We start from the raw sequence: 23,910 nt of genomic DNA, 5'->3' as shown, positions 1-23,910 counted from the left end.
GGGTCTGTTAGATATGTTAATGGCTGTTAATAAAAATCTAAAATAATTTTACTTTCTGTGTTTACATCTTTGCAGAAAAATTTTCTACTTTACACTAACAAATCACTTTTTCTAGTGAAACAGTAAGTGAACAGTCGTAAACATTACACAAAACAGAAACCCCCTACATAATACAGTTTATACACATCATTCAACATTTTCCAGTTGTTGGTTGATTGTTGGGTTTTTTTAACCATATTGATCCTGTCTTGTATAATGGTCCTACAGTAAAGGCACAGGTTGGTTAGGAAAGAAAAGCCTGCATCTCTGTCTCTACTTCACGATGATTATTTTCTCTTTACATGTTGTTTGTTATTCATCACTTTTCTGACTCTTTTATGAACATTATCAATTTCAGCCATTCATTAAAAAAAAATGACATTACTGAAAAGTACACTACTATACAGAAGTGACTGAAATTTATTCTTACTTTAGTGGCATTCCTTCAACCTATTTTGTTAACTATGTGGAAGATCTAATTCCTTAGTCACTGTAAGCAAACCCACATAGCTTGTGCTCTCTCTCTCAGTGTACTTAATTCCACACTGAAATCTCGCTTTCAAAGATGAATATTGGAACTTGTTACTTTTACATACAGGATTTGCTTTTAGAGTGCGTACAAGTATAACAACAGACAATTGCTTTGGAAAACAATGCAATGTTCCATTGAAGTTTAGAAGGGTGAGGAATGTAAACAAGGCTGCAGAAGTCTTTGACATTTATTAAAACACAGTGATTGTTCTGTTCGAGTTTTCTTACACATCCTCAACGTGTCTCTGTCTGTCCCTTCATGTACCCTTTTCATTCAGAAAAAAAATAAATTCAGGAATCAGTTGGACTCAGCTAAGTGAAGAATAATAAATTTGATCACTTGGTTTGTGCCAAAATACAAAACTAAGACGTACAGCTCTGAATTAAATATAATCTATGTGATTATTTCTTTTTTTAAAAAATAAATAATAGAAAATAATGAACATAGAACTAGAATTCGATTTTAATTTAAATGAAAAACCTAACAGTGGGGTGAGATTAGAACCCAATGTTTCTTTTGCTTAAGGCAATCAAGTGCACTTATTTCAGTGCTTGATAGTAATGAATTCAGTGCTATTGTGAAAATCAAACTTCACAAAATTCACATACAAACTCATGAAATATGGCCATTTACAGATTCTGACACAGCATGAGATTCTTATTAATCATGTTCAGTAGCATTTCACTTTTGGGGTTGTTTTTTACAATAGTGGGCTCTTAATAGAAATGGAAATATTAGAATCTAGTTCATTCTGGCTTGTATTTTCATTACACATAAGGGCCGTCGGGCATTTTCATAAACAGATTTTTCTTTTCAGCCTTAAGAAGCATACAACAAAACCCCAAATCTTCAGTTACAATAGTTCAAATAATTTTGTAAAGTTCACCTAAATGATAATTTAAGAAATACAGAAAACAAATTCTTTTTCCCTATTGTTAAACTATTAAACCATCATGAAGCCTTTGGAAGTAGTCAGATATCTCTCTCTGAAAAAATGTAATTAAATTTTATGCAGGTCTTCATGAAGATGACTATATCTTGAATATTAGATAAGTATTAAAAAGTGTGCTGACAACTTGCAATATGCAGGTTCTAGTAATATACATAGATTAAAAAGAAATCTTTTTCTTGTATACAATTCCTTTTAGATATTCAGCTTAATTTTAGGCCGTGGCTCCTAGCAGGTGCTTTTTCACTAATCAAAATAATTGTAACAAAATATCATTACTGACTTTAAAATTACTGGGTTCATAAAAGTTTTGACAATAATATATAAAAAGTGAACTGAAACTTTTAAAAGACTTACAAGTTTGAGACACAAAAGAAACTGGGAGGTAGACAGATGTTTTGAGGATAAACAGATTGGTTTTGTCTAAGGCATTATGCCACTGTATGTTTAGAGCAGTATAAAAGCTGCTGATTAATCTTCAATTCCAGAGTGTTCGCTGCTCATACTTACGGAAGACTATCAATGCACTTTTGGTCTTTGTGATTCTGACCTTCTCTTCCCCATCTCCTTTTTTCTCTTTAGCAATACAGCTAAATGGAAGTGCTATAAGAATTTCTGCCCATTGCCTGTAGACAGGAATGTTCTGTTCTTAAACAGTAATAAAATACTATAAAATAGTAGGTATTGGAGTTGGAGATATGTGCTCTTTTGGTGCATATTTTGCAAAGAATGGTAAAAAGACAGACAACATGACCCCAACAATTGCCAGCATATACCCCCATCCAATCTGGCAGTCTCCTGCATAGTAGATGTCTGAATTCTCACAGAATCTCTTCACAGTAGCAGAGTTGAAACCAAAAGGGTAAACCAAAAGCCCAGAAGCCATTATGAACACTAGAGGAGAAAAAAAACACACTGGTTATTATTGGACACCTAATTCCTTTTCAAAAATATTCTTCTAGAAAGGCAAATCTGTTCTATTAAAATCAATGGAAAAAGTCATAGCTTAACAAAGCAACCCTCATGATTGGTAGATAATCTTGTCATAATTACCTCTCATGGACAGCAGTGTCATAACATGGTAATGAATTGGCATTAGGATATTTTCATGAGAACTCTTGCCCATTACAGAACTTCAGAATCGTTGTGATCCAAATTACGTAGGCATTTAAAAATTAAGATGATTCAGATATAATGAAATCCAGATGAGAATAATTCTTAAGTTTGCAGATTCCAGACCAGCTTGATTTTCTTCTCAATAGCATTTTTGTACTTGAGACAATTACTTTGCTCTGCCAAATAAAATCATTCAATGAAAGAGTTTAAAAGGAGTTTAAGATTCTGCAGATTAGGTTCTGATAATAGCACTTTCTTGCTGATCTCATGATGACAAAAACTTAAATGGTTTAAAATACCCATATTTGACCCAAAAATTGTGAGATGGACAACAGTACAATCTGAATTCTTTTTAGTTAGCATTTATTCAGCATTGGGGTCTTTCTGTACAGCTTTAATTCTCCCTGTAAATGTAAGGATTAGAAAAAAAAAAATAACTAAGATTGAGACCTAAAATATTAAGATCTAATGTTCCTGTGTGACCTAATTTTGACTGCTTGGGCTCTAGAAACACACAATGAATATGACAGGACATGCTGTAGAAATCTAAAGGTTCAGTACATAAAGGAACAGCGTTAAAGTAGTGGGAAATCTCTCCCAGAGAGTCGTCTCTTACTCCTCCTAGCCAAATACAGAAGCAGATTAATCCAGTGCATAATGAAGAAATATGTCTGAAATACAAGTAGAGCTTAAGCCACTGCTTGATGTTGGAAAGCCAGACCTGCCTCCTGCAATGACAGTCTGTATTAGCTGCTGGCTTTTAATAGAACTTCACAGATTTTACAGTCTTTAATGAATACATGTTATATTTAAATATCATGGCTTATGCAATTAATTTAATAAACAGCAGAACCACTTTTCCAGCTTTGAAAAAAGCCTGCCCAAGGTATAAATCATGACTATGATAAATAGGAGTCAAAATCTTCCAGGTGCAGCTCTCAGGGCCTGTTTCTGCCCATTTTTTTCATTTTATCCTTTCTGCTAATGACCTACCAATGTATTTAAAAATCTATGGCATATTTTAAAAGGCTTTATTTTATGTACCAGAAAGATACCATGACACAGTCCCTTTTTCTACCTTCCTGTTCTTCTGGGATAGTCTTTTGTTCGAATTCAGGGTGAATTGTTAGTGATTCAAGATTAGAGGTAATCAGAATTAACAGTTATGTTTGAGCTGATAGATAATTTGTAACCAGCAAGCATCTAATGAAGCACCAGGATTATAAAACAAACACTATGTGTAATCACCTTTCAGGTAGGACATGTGCATCTTACTCCCAGTTACAATACTGAAGAGGCTTTATCTTAAAGGTATCCACTAAAAAAGAGCAATCACTCATTAATCTTTAATCAAAAAAACAACTTTAATAAGCTTGAGGGCTATATGAAGTAAAAAAGTTTAACACAGCCTGTAAAGTCCCTCAATAATTTGAATGAAAGCTTTGCTTCTAGTCTAAATGGAACTGCCGAGTTAATCCTTTGTGAAAAATCAAGAATACAAAGAAAATGGAAATCAAAAGGAGAGAAACTGGAACAGAAGCAAACTTGCCAGTTCATTTCCCTCTAGGGTATACTCATGTATGGGCACAAAGAGAAACCACCTGCCAGTAAGCAGAGGTCTCCGAGAGCAAAATGTTTTTACCTGCCCTTGCTCTCACAACCACTCCCCTTTCCTTGAAGCCCCTACAAGTAAGTTTTCAGCGGTTTCCAAGGAAAGGACCCTGTGCCCATCCCCTCTCTGCAGGCCCATGGCGTGTGAAGGTGACACTGCAGCAGCCAGTGAAAGGAAAGGTCCTCCCCAGTGCAGGCAACACCCCCTGGTATTCAACCAACCGCACCTGCTATGGGTGCCCAGGGCAGGAAGGAGCTCCTAAAGCTGAGCACTGAGTTCTTAGCAGCTGTGCTTGTGCATTTAAGCCCTAACGTTAAACAAACATGCAGAAGCTGAAGCTAAATACAAAGAAGTGGTATTTCACAGATCTCCCATAACTACACACATATGACACCACTCAACTCAAAATGAAAATACAATAAAATTGAAGCTAAACTAGGCACACAAACATCTCCTCTAGCAAAGGTTACTGAGTTTCCCAGAAGAAAGAGCTAAGGGCCAGCAGGCTTCTTTTGTTCAGTAGCACAGCCTGAAAGTTGTAACACTCTTGCATGCCCAGGAACATTCCCAGAGCACCCCCTCTGTAATCAGAAACGTAAGAAGCAACCTTGGAAAGCAACCAGAAAAAAAAAGGAAGACTTTTCCTACTGCTGTTGTAAATTTTGAGTGTTAAACAGCAAATCTGACCAATAAACTGAACCATATTAATCCATAGACCTAGGCAGGTAATAGGCTAATACAACCTGTGGGGTAATACAGGTAGGAAGCAGAACAATGTCCTGCCTAATAGACAGCTACAGCATAGTCCCGCTCAAACCCAGACTGCTCAATCACATAAAGAATCTTGAAATAGCCCTGTGGTGCAAAACCTGCTGTGAAATGGTAGGCCCGTTTGCAACAGAAAGTGAGCCTGTTTTAAGAGAAACAGAATTGCTCCAAGCAAGCTGCAGGTCTGAAATTAAATTTCAGTTTGTTCATCTTTTCAAAGCCAAAATAGTCCATGCATCTCATTCACTGAAAGAAAACATTGTGCAAAATTGGAAGCAATCTTTTTATCATAGAACCCTTTTAAACTTTGCTATTACATTTTGCTGTTTTCCTGACACTATCTCAAGCCCTTGCTGTACTTCACATTATCTGTCCATACATATGTTTTCTTTTTGATTGTCTTACACAGAATTATTTTGAAGGTTGTGCTTTATTGGGGGCATTGGTGTTTTGATTATTGTATCTGCTGTGTTGTATGGTGGGACTTAATGGAAGATGCTTTGTTTTTGAAGGCTAGAAATAATTGTCATAGTTGAATGTAATGTATTCACATCTCAAGCGGGCTAAAAAGTTACCCATGGTTTCATATCCTCAGGCATGTCATAGAATGACCTCATTATTCTCATTTAGGTGCCCTCTTTCTTACACAGCCTCAAAAAACTGAATTGCCTGTTATTATCAGCAGAAGCCAAGCTTTCAGCCATGGTGCTAATGACTGCTTAATAGTGCTGTCTATCAGCAGTGCTGTTAGCTGAGAAAGCACACAAAGAAACAGTGGGGCTCCATTTAGGCTCCTCATATAACACTTACTCCTCTGCATGATTTTCCAACAACAAACATCTTACCATTGTGTGTAGTGTAAGCCTGCTGTCATCCAACATGATGAGAAGGCTCAGGCAGCAGATTTGGGACTGTTATATAGTATGAAACATATGGAGAGTAGAGGGGACTTACTGCTAAAATGGATAGCTGGAGTGTTTTTTATAACATGGCTTGACTGATCATTTGATTCCCATCAGCTTTTGGGTCTTGTTATAAACAAGCTTTTTTTGTTGTTTAATTATCTGACACATGGTGCTTGTTATTGCTAGGTCCTCATCACCTGCATTCTCACCAGTAACTCACAGCTACTGCTGACTTCAAGGCAGTCTGAAGCCCAGTTCACGTGCATTGGTTCAACTGTAAGTCACTTTTTATTTCTACTATCTAATACCTCCCCAACACTTACACTCTCACCCTCATCCTATTTACTTCACTGGTGTCTTACAACCAGATGGTAAATAGTTTCCCTTCTGAAAGGTTTCCTAGTCAAAACAGGACCTCTGCACTGTGCTTCTGCTCCCTGTATATGCCCATGGCTTAAAAAAATATGGTTTATCTACTTATTTTTTTAAATAGTTTCCTGAACTCATAATTTTCTAAATAAAGTAACTATAATTAACAGGAATAAGATATTATTAGAAAAGAGGACCCTTCTTTTTAGAGAAAACAGGGAGTTTTGCAGAAAAAGTTGTAAATCATTGGTGGCAATACTGAATCAATAGCACTTCTATTCAGGGAAAATAGCATTTTATGCTATTTTAAAATCTAATAAAATATAACTCTGTTATTGCAATGGTTCATTCCTTTCATCTAGCTCCTGAAATACTGCTTAATTATTTAAATCTATCACATAACTGTTTTCAAGTTTATTTCAAACCAGTCCAAACTAATGCAGTTCTGCAGAGTATGTGTAGAGGGCACCAATGTACAATTCTCATCAATACCATGCACAAAAAATGGCCATTTCCATTCCCACTTCTTCTGGTGACACTGGTGGAGGTTTCAATGTATGAAACACAATAATTTAATAGTTTTCTATCTTGTGAGGCAGGAATGTGAAAACTTGGCTAAGTTTATGTGTATCATTCCATATTAATACTGAAATGGGTGGAAATTCAGAGATGAACCCCAAGTATTACAGAGACAGGAAAAAAGCTGGTTTATTTTACTGTATTTGTTAATATGTTTGGATGATGTGTAGTAGTAATACTGATCACCAGTAGTAAAATATGCTGTATGCATGAATTATCATCCTGAAATTACCTACTGTAAGAAGATCAGTTTGTCTTAGATGTTTAATTTGCTTATTTTAGGAGTATATTATATTCCTGGTACTTGTGACAGTGACGGATTAATTGCAGGATTGTGGGACATATCAGACAATCATTAGAATGAGGGCTGAACTGTAGGCAAGCAAGAGTATTATTCCAACCCCGTTACCGATTATCGCAGTCTTTTCTTGGAACATTTTCATTGACAGGGCTTAAACTACTAAAGCAATTCTCACGCATCTCATCAAGAAGTTTCTTCTCACATATAATCCACTACCTCCTTCCTTAAAGCTGGCAGCTCTGCTTATGCAGTTGACTTTGAATAACACACTTCCTCTCAGGTTTATACATTGTATTAATCTAATAGTTTTATTAGCTCCTCTTAAGCTTTTCCTTCTGTTTATGTGATTTTACTTATAGTTTTAAAATAAGAAAGCAGATGCTGGTCCAAAGCCACAGATACTCCAACACAAAGCCAGAAATACAGCTAATGTCTGAGCAGCAGTGAGAAAACCTTTCCACCAGTAACACAGCCATGTATCTTCAAAACCACCATCTCTTGTCCTATTGCACTGGCTATCCTACACTTAGTACATTCCAACATTCTTCCCATGCAAATATTTGTGGCATGCCTGAAAGGTTCCTACATTTGGGATATTTTGGACTTAAGTGGCGCAAGTCTCTTGTACAAAAAGGTGATACCTATATGTCTCTTCCAACATTTGGGAACCTAAAGACAATGCTAAGTAAGATCCAAGGTCACCATTACTGTTGGTAATAGCTGCACATGAGTGTACTAACAGAAACAAGATGGAATTCAGGGCTATCCATAAATTAGTGATTTCCTTTTGTCTACTTCAGAAAAGGAGAAATGACCTAGAGTAATTTTGGTGAGAGCTGAAATACATCTAAAGCCAGCAGGTATCATTTTAAATGCCAATGGGGTATAAATGAAATAAACAGGAAAGCGACCTGCAAAGACAAAACAAACCAGACAAAATCCTCCTGGTCTGGAAGCAAACCTTTCCAGGGGGCAGGCAAACAGGGACCACTGTTAAATGCCATTCTACTCTGCTCAGCTCCTGGCAGGTACATGTCAGGTACCTATAGTTCAACCTCTTGAAAGTAGCTCTACCAATTATTTCCTCCAAGGAAAGCAAAATGGAGAGCAGGGAAAAGGGATAATAACGCCCATATGCTTAGTATCAAAATGTAGCTATCTTCTTTTTTTAACTGAACAAAGAGCTGGATCTTGTAATAGCGATACAGGCCCTTCTAACATATTATAGTTTAGCTTTTCTCCTTTCTAAAAATTTGGCTTCATTTCAGTCAAACATGTTGTGATTTGAAGAGCATGTATCAGTGCTGGACTGTTGCCAAATAAGTAGATTATACCAGTTCCTTTTCTAGCTTTCCTAAGTGGTGCAACTCACAAGTTAGCAGCTATAATATAAATGTGGTTATAATGAAAGCTGTGCAGCTTGTCAAATCCCCCTTTGTTAGCTAACAAAGGAAATGTATTAGTTTGTACAATGTCTCCAAAGTCTATCTTTAAATAAATGCTGAGTATGTGACTATAGCTCACAAACTGAGGAACTGCATCAGAAACAGTAATTTATATTTTTATAGATGTATATGTATGCAAATCTCGTGGGGAATATATTTATATAAAAAGATGTACAATGTTTTCCATTTAAGCAGGATTGAGGTGGAATGGGAACAGGTTAATTTAGATAAAACTAGCACTGAAATACAAGTGCTCATGCACCTTTTTTGCACGTGTCCTTTTAGTGCTACTTAAATACCCATTCAAGTTCTGTTGGCACAACTTCCTCATTCAGATGGGCCCTTATTGCTCGAATAGCGTGTTTCAGAAATGTCTGACAATTGTATGAATAGCTTAGTCTACCTCACTTATTAACTGAAGGGAGTGGAATCCAATTGTCCAGACTTTGGACAAGAAATTCTCTGAAGCCAACATGGAGGTAATTGGGCTGTGAGTTTACTAAGGACCACAAAAGGAAATGCCATCCCAGTGACCTTTGAGGTTGCATTTCACAGCATGTTTTCTACATGAGAATAAATGATGAAACTTCACTATTTCTGCCAAGTGAGTGGTAGCTATCGTGAAGATTTATAGCTGTAATCTGGTAATCTATGGTCCTAATCACGCAGTTATAGAGTTGTGTGTCATTTACTCAAAAAGGTTGAAATGATCTAGCACTGTGTAGGCTGTAGTGAAGGAGTGCATTTTGTCATCTGCAGGGTTAGAAGATATACAGCCTATTTAGCAGACTGTAAAAGGGAGAGACAAGAGCTAATGTTTCTCAAAATAGCAGACTTACTTACACAAAATTGTACAAGACTCAGAGAGCTAAGAAATGGGGACTGTCAGATGCACTCTAGTTTGGAAGCCATTACGATTTTCCTGGTTTGTATTGCTTCAATAATTATATAGATTTTCTCTTTAAGTTTTTTGAAATTCTAAGTCATGTTCACTTCATCGCTTTCAGAACAGCGAACACAGTAACAGACTAATAATATGATATTGACATATTTAAGTGTTGGATTCTTTAGATGAGAGCAGCATGTTCAGAATGTATTATGCCTGGAACGTGCCTTGTGTTCCCTTATCTCAATGTTCCATTTTATTCAACAGTTAAGAAGCACTAATAAAAAGTGACTATTTCAGAAGTTCTATTTTACGTGAACATAGTAGGGAGCATATTTTCTAAGCAATGCATGCTGGTTAACTGTTCCAGTTCATTTCTACAAATAGAAGTAAAGGTGGCAAATGCTTTCTCTTCTTAGGTAACCTATCCATGCCAAAACCAGTATGTTCTCAGCATTAGCAGGGAATGAAATTCATGACTGAAAATTTAAATTAATACTTCTTCTTGTGATGTTCTAGCTAAGAACAAGTGCAGGCCCAAATTGCCATCTGATGCATTCCCTAGCAAGGATCAGCATCCGCCTGGGTCCATGTGCAGCTGGAAATACAAGGGGACAGGTTTGCTTGCAGCATATTGTGTCTCCTTTGGAACCAGCTCACCTGGGAAGGGGAGATGCTGCCCAGCCTGCCGCAGGTCTTGGCTCCTGCTCCGGCTGTCAATTCCAAGTTTTTAAATAGCTATTTAGAGCAGGGGCTGAGGTCCAAAAGACGGGCAGTGATGTGTAGATCACTTGAAATGTCATGGTTTGACATGACACATTTGCTCCCTTCTCTTTCCCACCTGCTCACCTCACAGGTCTCTTTTAAATCAATCTTGCCACCTCTCCCAAGACTCACAATTTCAGCAGAGCAGATGCTCATGATAACAGATTTATAATGAAGCTGTTGGCCATTAAATACTAGCCTTACATCAGAGGTGACCTTATTGTAAAGCATTGTAGAGTGAATTTATTTCGACTTTGCACATTCTATACCTTGTCTCCCACATCTCAGAGAGACACACAATGTGGCAGCCAAGTCAGTGGTGGCGGGAAGCCTCATGCCTGAGAATAATGCCCACATCTCACTTCATTACAGTTGCACTTGACATCCCAGCAGTCTTCAAGCCTCAGGGATATCACATTCATTACCTCTTTCGGAGACATGTATTTTACATAAATGGTTGAAAGGTGATTAGAATCCCTGACAGAACAGCATTTTATCTGGAATGCAACCATGAAAAATATGTGCCTAAAACAAAAAAGGCATCCTACATCCTTCTTCTAATTGATTTAAGCTACAAAGACCAGCTTCAGTTTTCCCAGGGCACAGGAACTGCCAGGAAGACACAAATTGCATGTTTTCGGACCTCCTAATAAAAACTCCTTGACAGGGGGTTGAAACCAGAGCTTTTTGTTTCTCAGATGTCCTAATCCTATGAATGTCATCAGTCAGCAGAACCCCACATAATGCCACCTGATCATAAAAAACAGTTCTGTAACTACCGTCATTTCATGCTGCTGATTCCAGCCCACCATAAATCAGCCACACCACAAGTAATGCTAGAAATAATTGTCTGTTCCCAAGCTCCCCTTTTTACAGCCCAGGTGCCACACAGCTGTAGCCATATGGTAGACCCCATATATATTATAGCAGCACCTCCAATAGTAATGCTATCTGAGTACTTGGAAGCTTTTTAATGCTGCAAACTGGAAAAGTGCAGCTTGTCCTCATGCAGGGGTTTTCCTAATCTTTAAAAATCTTATAAAAGGGATCAGCTCTGGCTTAAAACAGATGCTCTGCAGACACAAAATGGATAGCAAACTGCTTGGAAATGCAGCAGGTGATCCCAGGGCTGATTGTCAGAGAAGCCTGCTGGCTTGCTGCACTCTGACCTCCCTCAGTCACTGCATCCTCTTTTTACTATCCAGCTTTATTTTTCTCCTGAGCAGAGGTTGCTTGTACTGATTGCTGTCTGTGCAAATGAATTAGTGCACCCAGGCTAACATTTTGACTTCAGCCATGCTTGACCTCTGCATTCATTAGCCAAGTCTTACACAGCAACGTGTCCAGTTAAGTCACGCAGTCAAAACCGTACAAGGCAGGTTGTGTGGTCAAGCTACACACTCAATCAGCAGCAGACAGGTCTACTTACAAGAACCACCAGCCACATCTCACACAAGAGGCTGATTTAATCCAAGGCTGATGGAAGAAAAGAGCCAAAACTCACCTGGCATCTCATTGCTGAGCAGACTCTCAGCGTACCAGCAGGAAGGCCCTGGTGTGCTCTTCACCCCACAATGCAGGCATTCTTTATAGGTACCTGAACAAGTCACTGCTTGCAATGGCCCTGTCAAACGCAACAGTTTGCCATTCTAGTGCACTTCAAAAGGCAGCTTTTGACTCGTGTCCCTTCTCCGCTTCATGGGGCAAGAAACTCATCACTGACTGATGTGTGCTTCAGCTCCCAACTTGTAGACTTACAGATGTAACTTCTGGCCATAGTAAAACAAAAGAAGTAACTGAGTTCTGAGGCAGAGCTACTTAGGTCAGAAAAATAATGCAGAAATCCAGAGTAATGATAGAAATGCCACAGATTACTACCTAAGTGATTTGGGATATCTGATCATTTTTGTCAGGTTGGCCCAGCTGTAGAATTTCCCATCTCCAATTAGACCAAAAGGCCCACACTTCCTCCTTCATTAATGCATTTGAAGGATTTAATGAGTTACTTCATCAGGTTAATAAATCCCTTCAATAACTTTATTACACTTTGATGCAATTATTCAAGTGATGCAGCTAACAAATGATCATCATTTATATTTCTTGACAGAATAACTTAGTTAATATATTTGGACCATGAAATACAAAACCCATAAATAAAACTATGGGGACAGTTGAATGTCGTGGGGGTAGGAAGGTGGGTGAGGGAGGGTGTCTTTCTATCTCCAGTTAAGGCACCATTGGAAATCTGCTGTCTCTTGCATAAGTAACTTTCAGCAAGTGCTAAGAACTGCAGGAGATTTGTGCCTCCTGACAACGTTCTGCTTCCCACAGAGTGTTTAGAAAGGAGGTGAGCTGCTGCAGGACAGGTACTGCTGCCTGCAGGAAGATGTTTTAAAATGCGTCAGAAGGGACATAACCCACATTTTTTTGTTCCAGCACTTTATCAGGTTTAAAACCGAGCTTCATAAAGGCTGTTCTATTTCTTGAGGTTAAGATCTTTGGCTAATGTTGAGAAGGTGCAGTGACACCATCAGAAAATAACATTATATTCTGGAAATTATTTTATAGCTAAATTGAATTAGTTGCCATACCATTTGCTTTTGCTGTGGCATCATAGTAAATGACATCATCAACAGAATAACCTTAGGGCAAGGGTGTTTTCAGAATCTTGACCTTTGAATGGGCTTCAGTATTAGAGTTTCCTATTACCAAAGTAATATTTACAGTAGGTAGACTGCAAGAATGGAACCATACCATTTATTTGCTTACACCTGATAGCCACCTCTGGCCAGAACAAATTTCACATTAATCACCATCTTATCTCTCTAAGAAACAGTTACTCTCAAGGACATCTGTATTATTCCCCTTGTTTTATTAATACAGAGAATAGTGCAGCTCTGGATTTTTTGACACTGAACTTTATTTATTTGCTAGATTTTCTTTTCTTTTTAAGGGGAGCTGAAATGCGTAAATAAAAACTGATCTTTCTTAGCAAACTGCTTAAGACCTCAACCATAGTGAGGGCCATGCGCACTGGAAATGTCTCTGAATTTCTCTTTTATGTAAAAAAACTTGCAAATCAGTCTCTTCCTTCTCCTTTTTATCTGCTGAAACTCCAGTTACGAATTCTGAGTTTCTTCTAGGAGTGCAGATGACCTTGTTAACATGTGAGACTGCCAGAAAAGCAGTGCCCTCCACTGCAGTGGGTCAGAGAAGTGAAGCCAGTTCCTAAGGTCAGATCTTGTACTAAAAAACTGCAGGTTTCTCTTTTTTTTCACATAGTCTTTAGCTAACATTTAAAACATTACATATGACATTGAGCTCCAGGCTGATTTGTTCTTCTAATTTTTCAAGAGCACTGCATCACATATTTTCATCTTCAAAAATTAAATCAATATAGGCCCAGCAGGGGAACATATCAGGCAGCCACATTCTCTTTCATGTGAGAAAAGAGTTATTGGAAAGACTTCCACAAGCTAAAATTTGTGGAAGTTTCTCCCGGTCGGTGAGTTTGATTCCGTTGAGTTTCCTAAACCAAAAGACAGTTACAGATAAGCACAGGTTTCAGGTCGTCTCAGAAGGACCAGGGCTATTCCTCCTAGCAGAGGACTAACTCCTGTGCAATCTGCTTTGAAATAATGGAGCTGCAGTTTCCCATTTCTTTTCATTCAGGCTCCAAGTGCCCTGCAGAGCTCAGGGCAGCACAGCTGCTCCAACCCTGTGATTACTGCATTTAATGGCTGCTTTCCTGTGCAGCCACCTCTCAGCGCTGCATCGTGAGTGATATTTTGGCAGCAGGACATGGTAATGTTTGTGTGTTTTAGACAGAGGAAAGGCTCTGCCACTATCCAGCCCTGTGCCAACTCTCTCTCCATCTTAACCCAGGACGCAGAAGACAGCCTCCACATGGATTGTCCTGATCCACCCTGCAGGTCTGAGTGTCCTTTCCATAGAAAATGAAAATGGAGAGGAAAGAACAAGAGACTCAGTCTGTGCCCTTTGTGGTGTGATGGCTCCTCTTCAGAAGTGGTCAAAAGCTTGGCAGGAAGGAGATAAACCTTGTTGTCCAAAATCAAATAATTTATCTTGCAGTAGGACAAGCCTTATGCAGTACCAGAATTAGGTGCTTATGCTAGTGGAAGGGGGACCTATTCATTTTAATTTGCTGTTTAATTAGGTGTCCAATGCCATACAATGGTGAGCTGCTTGCTTGGATGGGATGAGCCACCTAATCGTGAGGTGAATGCGCAGTCAAGCCTGCCTCCTAAACTCAAGCACTGCTCACACAGCAATTACTCTGGAGTCTGTTAAATGTGATTTAACCAGTAATTTGCTCCCAAAGTGAAAGCTGTGCTTTCAAATATAGTAAAGGACTCTATCCTCTGCCCTGCCCTTGTGCCAGTGCTGTGTCCAAGGTGTGCTGGTCCTGCCAAGGATGCTGCCCAGCACAACTCTACCGTGTGGAGGTGTCAGGTGCGGGTAGGGTTGGCTGAGTCAGGAGAGCAGACGGAGCCCGCAAACCTTCCAGTATATCTGTGCTGGTTTGCAGGTTATGGTGCCCCAGTGGATCAGTGTGTGTCAGTGGTGGTGCAATGATGCTGTTGGGAGGGTTGCCTGCCATGCAGCTGGGTTTCTCTGACTCCAGCCGGTAAGCAGAGCCCAGCCTCAAGCATCCCTGCTCAGCTGTGCCTGCCCAGCTCCTCACCACCCTGCTGGGAGCCCCTTTTGCTGCAGGCACAGGCATTGAGGCTGCCAGCCTGACAACACAGCAGTGAGAAGTGCCCCAGGCAGGAGGCTGGGGAAGTGCCTCCACGATGGGAGGCTTCCTTCAGGCATGCCAAAAATAAACCCACAGTATTTCCATCTTCCTGCATTTAAATGTTTGAGTTAATAATATTTATGGGGCAGTGCAGAAAAATGAACTTAAATACAACATTTGTCACCTCAGGATACCAAATTACACCATTACTGAAACAGATACAGAGAAATGTGTCTAATAAAACAGTATATTTTGCACAATTTACTTTGTGTTTTCCACATCCTGCAACAAGCACAGGATAGCAAAGCTTCTTAATGATCATAATATATGTGCAGAAAGAGCAGTTCCCTGAGGGCTACTGATTAATCAGGGAAATACTCATTTGTTCTGGCAGAAGTGATGTGCATTTAGACAGCAAATGCTGAACCCTGAGTGCATGCAGCAGCCACCAGGGGCCCAAAGTTTCCATTCATTTAACTGATACTCCCCCCAAGAAAAGAGCATGTTTCAGCACAGCACCAGGACATAACAGCACTTCACTTGTTTTCTGTCCTAATTTCTTTAAAGTTTTGTCTGACAAAGACATAAAGAGGCCCCACTTTTATTTTAGAGACTATAAATGCATAAGACTCAGTTTCCAAACTAAGGTATCTCTGCTGCTTGCTTAGATACACACTGTTCAGGGGAGGACATAAGGTCTCAGCTGCAGTATATGATGCTGTGTGAGGGACTTGAGAACAAGTTAGAAGATTTAAAGGAGTTTTCATCAGCTGATCTAAATCCCTGCCTGGGTTTTTAGCACCTGACAAACACTGCATAGCTACTGACTGCAGCCCTTCCCTCACTCAATCACAGTCATATTAATTCTGTGGTTTGGCACAGTTGTTGCCAACTAGAAGTTTTCAACCTGGTGTTTGGTAGTAACAATGTGCAACCTCTGTGCTGTACTTGTATTTCTCTAGTGTTCATTTTCAAATCAGCCACAGAAAGGACAAACTAAAAGCAGATGTGTCATACTTTGTACATTTGGAAGCTCAGCCATGGAAATATCTTTGTCAGATAAATGAATTCCAGGTCACTGGGATAAATAGATGCAATAAAATACTTACATGTAGAAGAAACCCATACAAAAATGTGATCTGACAGCTCTTCAAGGAAATTGCTGCGTAAGAGATCCAACTTTGAGGCTTACCTCAGGCTTTTGCATAACATGATAGTTAGTACTTTAAACTGGAGAAAATGTGATGAGATCTTTTGATTTTTTTTCCACTCACTTTTTCAATTTCATGGGATCAGCAGAAAGTGAAGGAAACCAAAGCTGAACTAATGCTGCGCTTTAGACTCCACCACTGCAGGGATCGCTTGGTGGAGAAAAGAGCATGTGTTACCCTCCTATAGACATCCCAAAATTGCCAGAAAATGTGGATTTTTAAGTTGTTTTCAACATAGCATGAGAAAGAGGAAAACCAGAAATAAATGGGAAGGCTGAAACATAATCAGAAAAACAGTAGTTATTTAGTTTGGCTGCTGATATAGTAATACATGATAGTTATGCACTCAGGAATAAACCCTCACCTAAAAATGTTTTTCAACTGTAGTTGGGATTATTTACAGGAAATAAAACCAGTTAAAGAATTAGAATGAAACCCATACTGAGTCAACAGAAATGGTGCCACTGACCTCATTAGGCCAGGTTTTGTACCCAGATATCTACAAAGAACCACAATTCTCCTGCAGTATGACTAGCAGATTAATATTCACAACACCAGTTTATCATTCCCTACAGAATCCTTCATTTTTATGCAGCTGGCCTAAAAACTTTGCTCCACAAGTTTGCATTTCAGTGCAAGACAATGATGCATGCTCCTTTTTAGGCTGTTTGCCCAACATCACCATTCCCATTTGGCTTAAGTACCTCCTGAAAATACTGTTTTGCTCCATGTCCCTTACAAGAATTTATTTCCTCTCAGGTATCTGCTTTCTCAGCAGCAATTTTTAGGCATTTCAGGCTATGGAACAACTATAAAATTAACACTCTGCTCACATGTATCATAAAGAACATACTCTTTTAATCCTGTCCTTCAAAAACCCATAAGCATTCACTGTATTTCAGCAATTGGCCATATGCTTTTGCAAGGAACATTTTGCACCTGCCACCATGATACAGGCAAAATGCCAGGAGAAAACATTAACTAATCTACACAAAGCCTTAGGTGGTCTATTAGCCCCACATAAAACCAAGAACATGTAATTAGTGGATCCGCCAACAGAATTAAATTTGATTGACTACAAGAAGCAGTAAGTGGAGCAATTACCAAAGTCCAGGTAAACTCCTCTGATCGGGACGTCGTGGCCTGGCTGAATGAGGCTGACAGCACAGTGTCCACCTCTGCTGTTCCCAGAAATGTGTCCACACCAAACCTTTAACTGAACACAAAGTAAAGCTTCTGTCAACAGCGCAGTTCAGCTGTCTGCTGAACTGCTGTGGGTTGTGTAAGATACAAACCAGTAACTGTATAACCAATCCAGAACAGCAGTAGTCTTCTAGCATCATTAATTTTGTCAAATACTTTTTTCTTCTATGCTTCTGACATGGCCAGCAACCACCTGAGGTGGTTGCTCCTCTGTGGCTGAGACATCCTGGGAGGATAACAGCATCACTCACTGGAGCACCACATGCCCAACCAGGCTGCGCAGCAGATGCTGTCCTGCAAGCCTGATGGAATAGTTGCTCCAAAGGCTGAAGTTCATGAAGATAATTTTGACTGGTCTGAGTCACAAGTACACAGTTAAATTTGGGATGGCAAAATCCATCCAAAAGAAATGCCTCTCAACATTCCAGCTCCCTGGGCATGCAGGTTAATTGCAAGTGGTTTGACAGTGCCTGCAGTAAGGCAGGAACCTGGGGTGTCTCTGTAGCAGCTTTTGTCCACGATTTGATTTAATGCCCTCCATAAGCAATTGCATCTCAGTGCTTGTAATAAGAAAATGTCATAAAGGTACCTACTGCCTAGTCCAACATCTTTGGGCTTTGACAGTTCAAATTTACAGCTTTAATTCAGTAGTCTAGAAGCCTGTTATTCTGTACATAGTGAAGGGCTGAAGGAACAATATTTTATAGAATGTTCACCTGTGTTCAGTGACCCATGGAGGATGTAAGCCTTCAGACCTTGTGAAATGACTTGCAGACAAATTCATAGTGCAGATTGTCCAGTGGCAAATTACAAAGTCCTGGTTAAACCCCTGTGTGCCTGGATGTACTGTCTTGACTGTTTTGCCTCTGTACAATGATGAGTTGAACTTTCAGCAGCTTAATTAAAGGAGCCATGAGCAGCATAACTGAGTCACAGAGCTAAAGGAATCCATATGGAAGGAGCTGACACACTAACACCACTTGGGAGACTCTGGACAAAAGAGCTGTAGGATTTCCTTTAGGAAGAGATGAGCTGTGCATGTGGCTGTCATGCACAGGACAATGTCACCCTGCTGAGCACAGCAGGTCAGCCTGAACCACGTAACAAAGTGTTAAACAGAGGTGAAGGGAGGCAGCCCCACAGCCATTGCTTAGGCTACAGCTCCATCGCAGGGGGAGGCCAACTTTGACACTCCTGTGCCTTTTGCAATCCAATTTATGTCCTCTGTCTCTGTTACCACCATGGTCCCAGGGGTCACATTTGGGGCTGTTATAAAATGCAGGCACGCCAGCATTGCAAACATCCCCAATGTGTGCCGTGTATGCAGCTGTTTAATGAGGCCTGCTGTCATTACAGCAAAATGACTCAAGGACCTTCTTAAAAAAGCCTCTTATTTATAGCATCATAGATTACCTTAATGTCTTTTTACTGGGAGGTGCTATGAAATACTGTGCAAACATTACAAGATGGTCCCAAAATAATGTGGATTTAAGCTGGATCTATCAAGGAAAACATAAATATTGAATGGAAGAGAAATAAATAGTTGAAATTTGCTGAAATCTTAAGCAAATGAATATTTTTATGAAAACTATGCACTTCTGAGCTGGATTTCTATACCATATATTTCATGTAGGAGTCAGTCAAGTGTATACTCTAGTAGTAATTCCTAATGGAGAGACCTATGTTTGAAGTGTAAAGATTAGTAAGAATTTTCTCCTACCAGCAAAACTACCTAAAATCCAACATTACAGAGCAATGATATTATTCACCTATAATATTGAGAAAGCAAGAGTTACTTTTTCCAGGCAGTGCCTCGGTTTTCACACAGAATGTCAAAAACCTGTATGGATGTCCAGTCCTCTTCAAAGCTCTAGGTAACCCTGACTATACATCTTTCATCCATGCCATCCCACTCTGAAGTTTTCTTTCTTACTGAGTTTCTGCTCTCAGTTTTATACCTGCTGCTATCCAACAACTTACCCAGAATTATCTCTGACTTCTACTGGCACATCAAACTGCTTCCAGCCTTTTCATCACATTTCAGTGACATCCTAAATTTTTTTGTAAAATAATACAGACTAAACTTTTGTATTGTGTTCATTTTTTATGGCTTTAGTCTTAGTTTATGCTTAATCTGTAATAGAGACATGGAAAATTTGATTTGTACCAACCTCTTTATGTGTCAGTGGAGGCTTTCTCTTGCCAGATAAACACAGCCTAGATGAGCCCTCCATGCACTATAGCTATGCATCCCTGTTTGAACAAGAAAAATATTTGAAGTACCTATCTAGTGAATTATGGAGCTATCTGTGACATGCTGATTTAAACCTGGGCAGGTCCTCATGTTTCTACAGTGGATAATTACAGGTGAAATCTTAAATGGAAATGTATTAATTAGAGTAAGATCTGCTGCCAGTGCCCTTCCCGTCAAAACTCAAAAGAAATGAATTGGAGCAGCAGTGAAATGAAGCAGTAATGACAGGGCTTCCATTTAGCTTCTAAATCTTTTTTCTTAAATATCCATATTTTAATGAAATTTATGTGATTTTAATGTAGAAGACATTTTGATGATCCTAGATACAGTCTCTAATCAAACATTCTGTAATTAAACTTCTTGCTTTATCTATGTAAAATGCCAAGGAATTAGAGAAAGACTTATGCCTCCAGGTTAATCCCTACTTTAACTCAAAGACATGCAGGAAAGACACTGTCTCACACCAGGTTTTACAAAGCAGCCATGGGAGAAGAAGGATGTCCCTGCACCAGAAAGCCCACATGGAGCAGAGCAAAGGAAAGCCCATGCCATGTGTGCTGTGTCAAGGCCAGTGGGCTGGATGTGGTCCCAGCCCAGCCTGGCTTGGTTGCAAATTCTTGCCTCTCTTGACTCTTTACTCACTTTTTCCCCTATCTTTGATGAGATTCCCGTATGGGATGTGGCAATTGTGAGCCATAGATTACTTTAATCTGAGAAGAACATTTTGGAAAAGACACAAACATACTGGGGTTTGAATGTCTTCATTCTCATGTGCCAATGTATAACACTGCACCCCAGAAAATTATGTTTTAAATAATAATTAATTTGTGAAGGGCCTGGCTTGTGTCTTACAGACAGATCTATGCCATACTCCCCGTTATTGGCTACATCTGTGAAATGTCCATTATTTTTCCATAGTTTAAATGACTGTATTTCTCTTGCTTTCCCTGCAACACAGTACCATGTTCATTTCTCCTTGGAAAATATCAGAAAAAGAAGCAATTTGTAAGAATGACGAGAAAATGGCTTCTAATTTGTGTACACCACAGCAGCCTGACACAGAAAGAGGCTCTGTTGAGATTCACAAATCCTAATTCCCACACAGTTTCAAGCAGGCCAGATTAAAAAAAAAAGAAAAAAAAAAAGAAAAAACAAAGGAAAAAGAAAATCACACGGACCAATTTGATCACAAAGATTCTAATTCAGCACAGGTTAATTGAGAAGTCAGATTTCCTGCTATCACTTCTGGAGAGGAGGGAGATAAGCAAACACAATGACTCTCTATCAACAATATGGGGACTTCATTTAAAGAGAGAGCATTAGGTTACAGGCTAGAAGATTAGCAGCAATCAGACTGCTCTCAGAAAAGAAAATGCACTGGGTAATAAAGATAGAAGGCATGAAGCTGGGTGCATAGAAATGAGGTTTGATGCCAAATATTGCAGGTCAGATCTGAGCTGTCACATTGGCACTGATCATTGCCCATGTACAATTACTATTATTCACCTGTGATCCTCTATCAAGTTGATGGCTCCTCCCACCCACCCCATTTATTAATGGCATTTTAATGAAACAAAGGTCTTTTATCTCTTTGAGATCACTAACCATTGTATAATAGTACATAGTAGAATATGAAATACATTTACTTTTTCCCTATCACCCATAAAAAGATATGTTATTCTCTTCCTTAGCCACGACCCCATAAATCTGAGTACAGCTCTGCATTTAAAGTCAGCAGGCTGATTTTTCCTTTTTCTTTGTGTATCATGTGTTTTCCTTGCCAAAAAGTGCCTGTTTTCTTGCAAGTGAAAGAAGGAGAATTTTAAAGGATGCTAGAGGATCATAAAGACTCCCCTTTCCCCAATCCCAAGCATGCATTCACCTTATTGTTCTGCTGACTAAAGAGTTAGAAACCACTAATATTGTCACTGCTGGCAGATCAGAAAAATACTTATTCTGTAGTCGAGTAGATTAATCCAAGGGGGGAAATAACCCTGCAAAGCCCTGGAAAAGCTGCCTGCCTAACCAATCCATTTTCTAAACCTAGATGTTTTCAATCTCTTTAAGTGTTAATCTCACGATACTTCTTTTTATGCCTAGCAAAATGATTTCAACATGTATTGAACTATTAAAGAACTCATATAATTAGTGTGGTTCTTATTTTTTTTATGAAGAAGCCTTTAAATGAAATCTTATCTATGAGTTTGTCAGTTATATGCTCACATTGAGTATCAAGACACATTAGGACCTCTTGCCACTGGCTTTTTTGATGAGCTCTGGAGACTGCCCAACTTTGGCTACACTTTTCAAAGAAACTTATGCTGAAATCAGAGGCAGTGTAATACTAGGTAAGCTATACATTAATTCTTCTGTGATGTGAGCCTGAATAAACTGAGATGTAGACTTCAAAGAAGATGATTGAATGGTTTGATCTAGGAAAGACACAGGGCACTTGTCCCATCTGCACAAGCTCAGGGAATTTCTGATGCTTGGCAGCCTCCCTTGAGAGCTGATTCGAGCAGAACAGTTAAACTACAAAGCAGTTATCACAACATTACACCCAATGACTAACTGAGGATCCTGGACAGAGCAGGAGTGGGCGGAGGTGGAGGTCAGAAGTACTGCTTTGCAGAGCCCGTGATGGATATGTAGAATAGGTTTGCAAATGAAGGCACTGGAATCCAGCCTCTGACATTTACTGCTGCAAGAACTGAGTAACTATGAAACACAGCTATAGTTAGCCATTTTTCCTGACAACTGGAGACAGTTTTCGTTCTTACACGCACCCCTCTTACGCCTTTTCTTGGCATGACTTTGGTCTCCTCTGATAAAGAACTGGTTTGAAATATGACAGCTAGACTGCGAGTTTTAAGCCGAGACCTCTTCCGTGACAGGTGCTGATGGGCTCTGCTATCTGGGCTCACTCTGTGAAGAATAATGGCTTGTGAAAGGAAGGTTACAAATAAGGTCATGAAGCAGCTCAGGAAGCCTTGCAATTTCATGTCAAGAATCTTAAAGGTTATAGGAGGGCTGTAAAAACTTTCCTCTAGGGCTGCTGACTGACTGATCAGCAGCATGATTATAGCCTGATTTTGATAAATCATGTTCATCTACCGTTTGTGAAAGGCTTTAAAAGCACTGTTTGTGAGTCATGTGTTCCTGTGAAATACTTTATTGAATCCATAGGAAAAAAGCAGCTTATGCCTTCGTGTATGTCCTGCTGGCATACATACTGCATGGTAGCTGGCCCGTGCCATCCAAAAGCAGGACCTTCACCTTGGGGAGCTGCCCAGACTGAAAGTGCCACACTCAAGGGAGTCACCTCTAGTTTTCTGACTCACCATGGACATCCCAGGTCCCTAAGGGCCCTTTAGCCCCTGAATCCTGGAGCAAAGCCCTTTTGCCTAACAAGTAGGCAGTAGATTTTGTCTGTGGGAACTGGCTGGTGGAGAATACAGGGAGTTGCAGACAGCTGAGCTTACTCACACAGGCTGAGGGGTTTATTGTAGGGCTTAAAGATGCTTCTTTTGTAAGTTGGGTATGAGAGGAGGGAGAGGAATCAGTTTAAAATTAAAATGAGGATTTTTCAACTCATCCTTAATATTTATAAGGCTCCTTTTGCCTTACAGACAAATCCTCAAAGAGGGAAAGCTGCTTGTCCTTAGTTCTTGTGCCTTTAGTTCAGCTTCTCATTGTTTATACTACTCTAAGCAAAATAACTGTTCTGGAAATGCAGTCATTTACAAAATCCAGCCCACTAGGCCTTAAACAGCAGAGACATGTCCTGCTATGTTTGTTCCTTTGTTGTTGCTATGGCATTACCACACATTTTTCCATGTAGGAAAGGAAATCCCATGGAGACCAGATAATAAAGGCTTGAATTTCCAGGGCACACTGTCTGTCTCGCCTCTTGACCTGTTTGACACCCTCTTTCACCAAACCTGCATTCACTGAACCCAAATAAACAGCCAGCCGTCAAAGGAAGTATTTTAAAAGGATTGCTCATGGCTAGCCTTGATGAAATATACACTGGAAAACCTGCATTTTAATCACATTTGGAGTTCTGCATTTCAAAAATGGTTTTGTTTAACTACATCAGACTTGTCATTCAGGGAAGTTTCCTTCCGTAGGATGACTGCATTTAAAAGTCAAGTTAACCAAACCCAGACAAATTTCCCAGGAGGCTGTAAAAAGCCAGACAAGCGTCTCACACACTC

At 39.5% G+C, this 23,910-nt stretch overlaps 2 protein-coding genes across 6 annotated transcripts in view; one reads left to right on the top strand and one right to left on the bottom strand.

The window, feature by feature from the left end:
* SPATA22 (spermatogenesis associated 22) overlaps positions 1-23,910 on the top strand; it is a 63,417-nt gene that overhangs the window by 7,911 nt on the left and 31,596 nt on the right. For all 5 annotated transcript variants that reach the window (XR_009965764.1, XR_009965766.1, XR_009965765.1 and 2 more), the window contains exon 8: positions 6,108-6,197. The gene's annotated coding sequence lies outside the window, so the exon portion shown is untranslated. The remainder of the gene's footprint in view (positions 1-6,107; positions 6,198-23,910) is intronic.
* LHFPL7 (LHFPL tetraspan subfamily member 7) overlaps positions 993-23,910 on the bottom strand; it is a 60,349-nt gene continuing 37,431 nt past the window's right edge. The window contains exon 3 of the mRNA XM_062623494.1: positions 993-2,414. Within this exon, the coding sequence (XP_062479478.1) occupies positions 2,188-2,414 (227 nt within the window). The 3' untranslated portion in view covers positions 993-2,187. The remainder of the gene's footprint in view (positions 2,415-23,910) is intronic.

The sequence above is a fragment of the Pezoporus occidentalis genome, unplaced genomic scaffold (genome assembly GCF_034315485.1).
Source record: "Pezoporus occidentalis ecotype Australia unplaced genomic scaffold, CSIRO_AGI_Poc_V1 ctg253, whole genome shotgun sequence".
Classification (NCBI taxonomy): domain Eukaryota; kingdom Metazoa; phylum Chordata; class Aves; order Psittaciformes; family Psittacidae; genus Pezoporus; species Pezoporus occidentalis.
The sequence above is the reverse complement of the archived record's forward strand: the minus strand, read 5'-3'. Positions and strand labels throughout refer to the sequence as shown.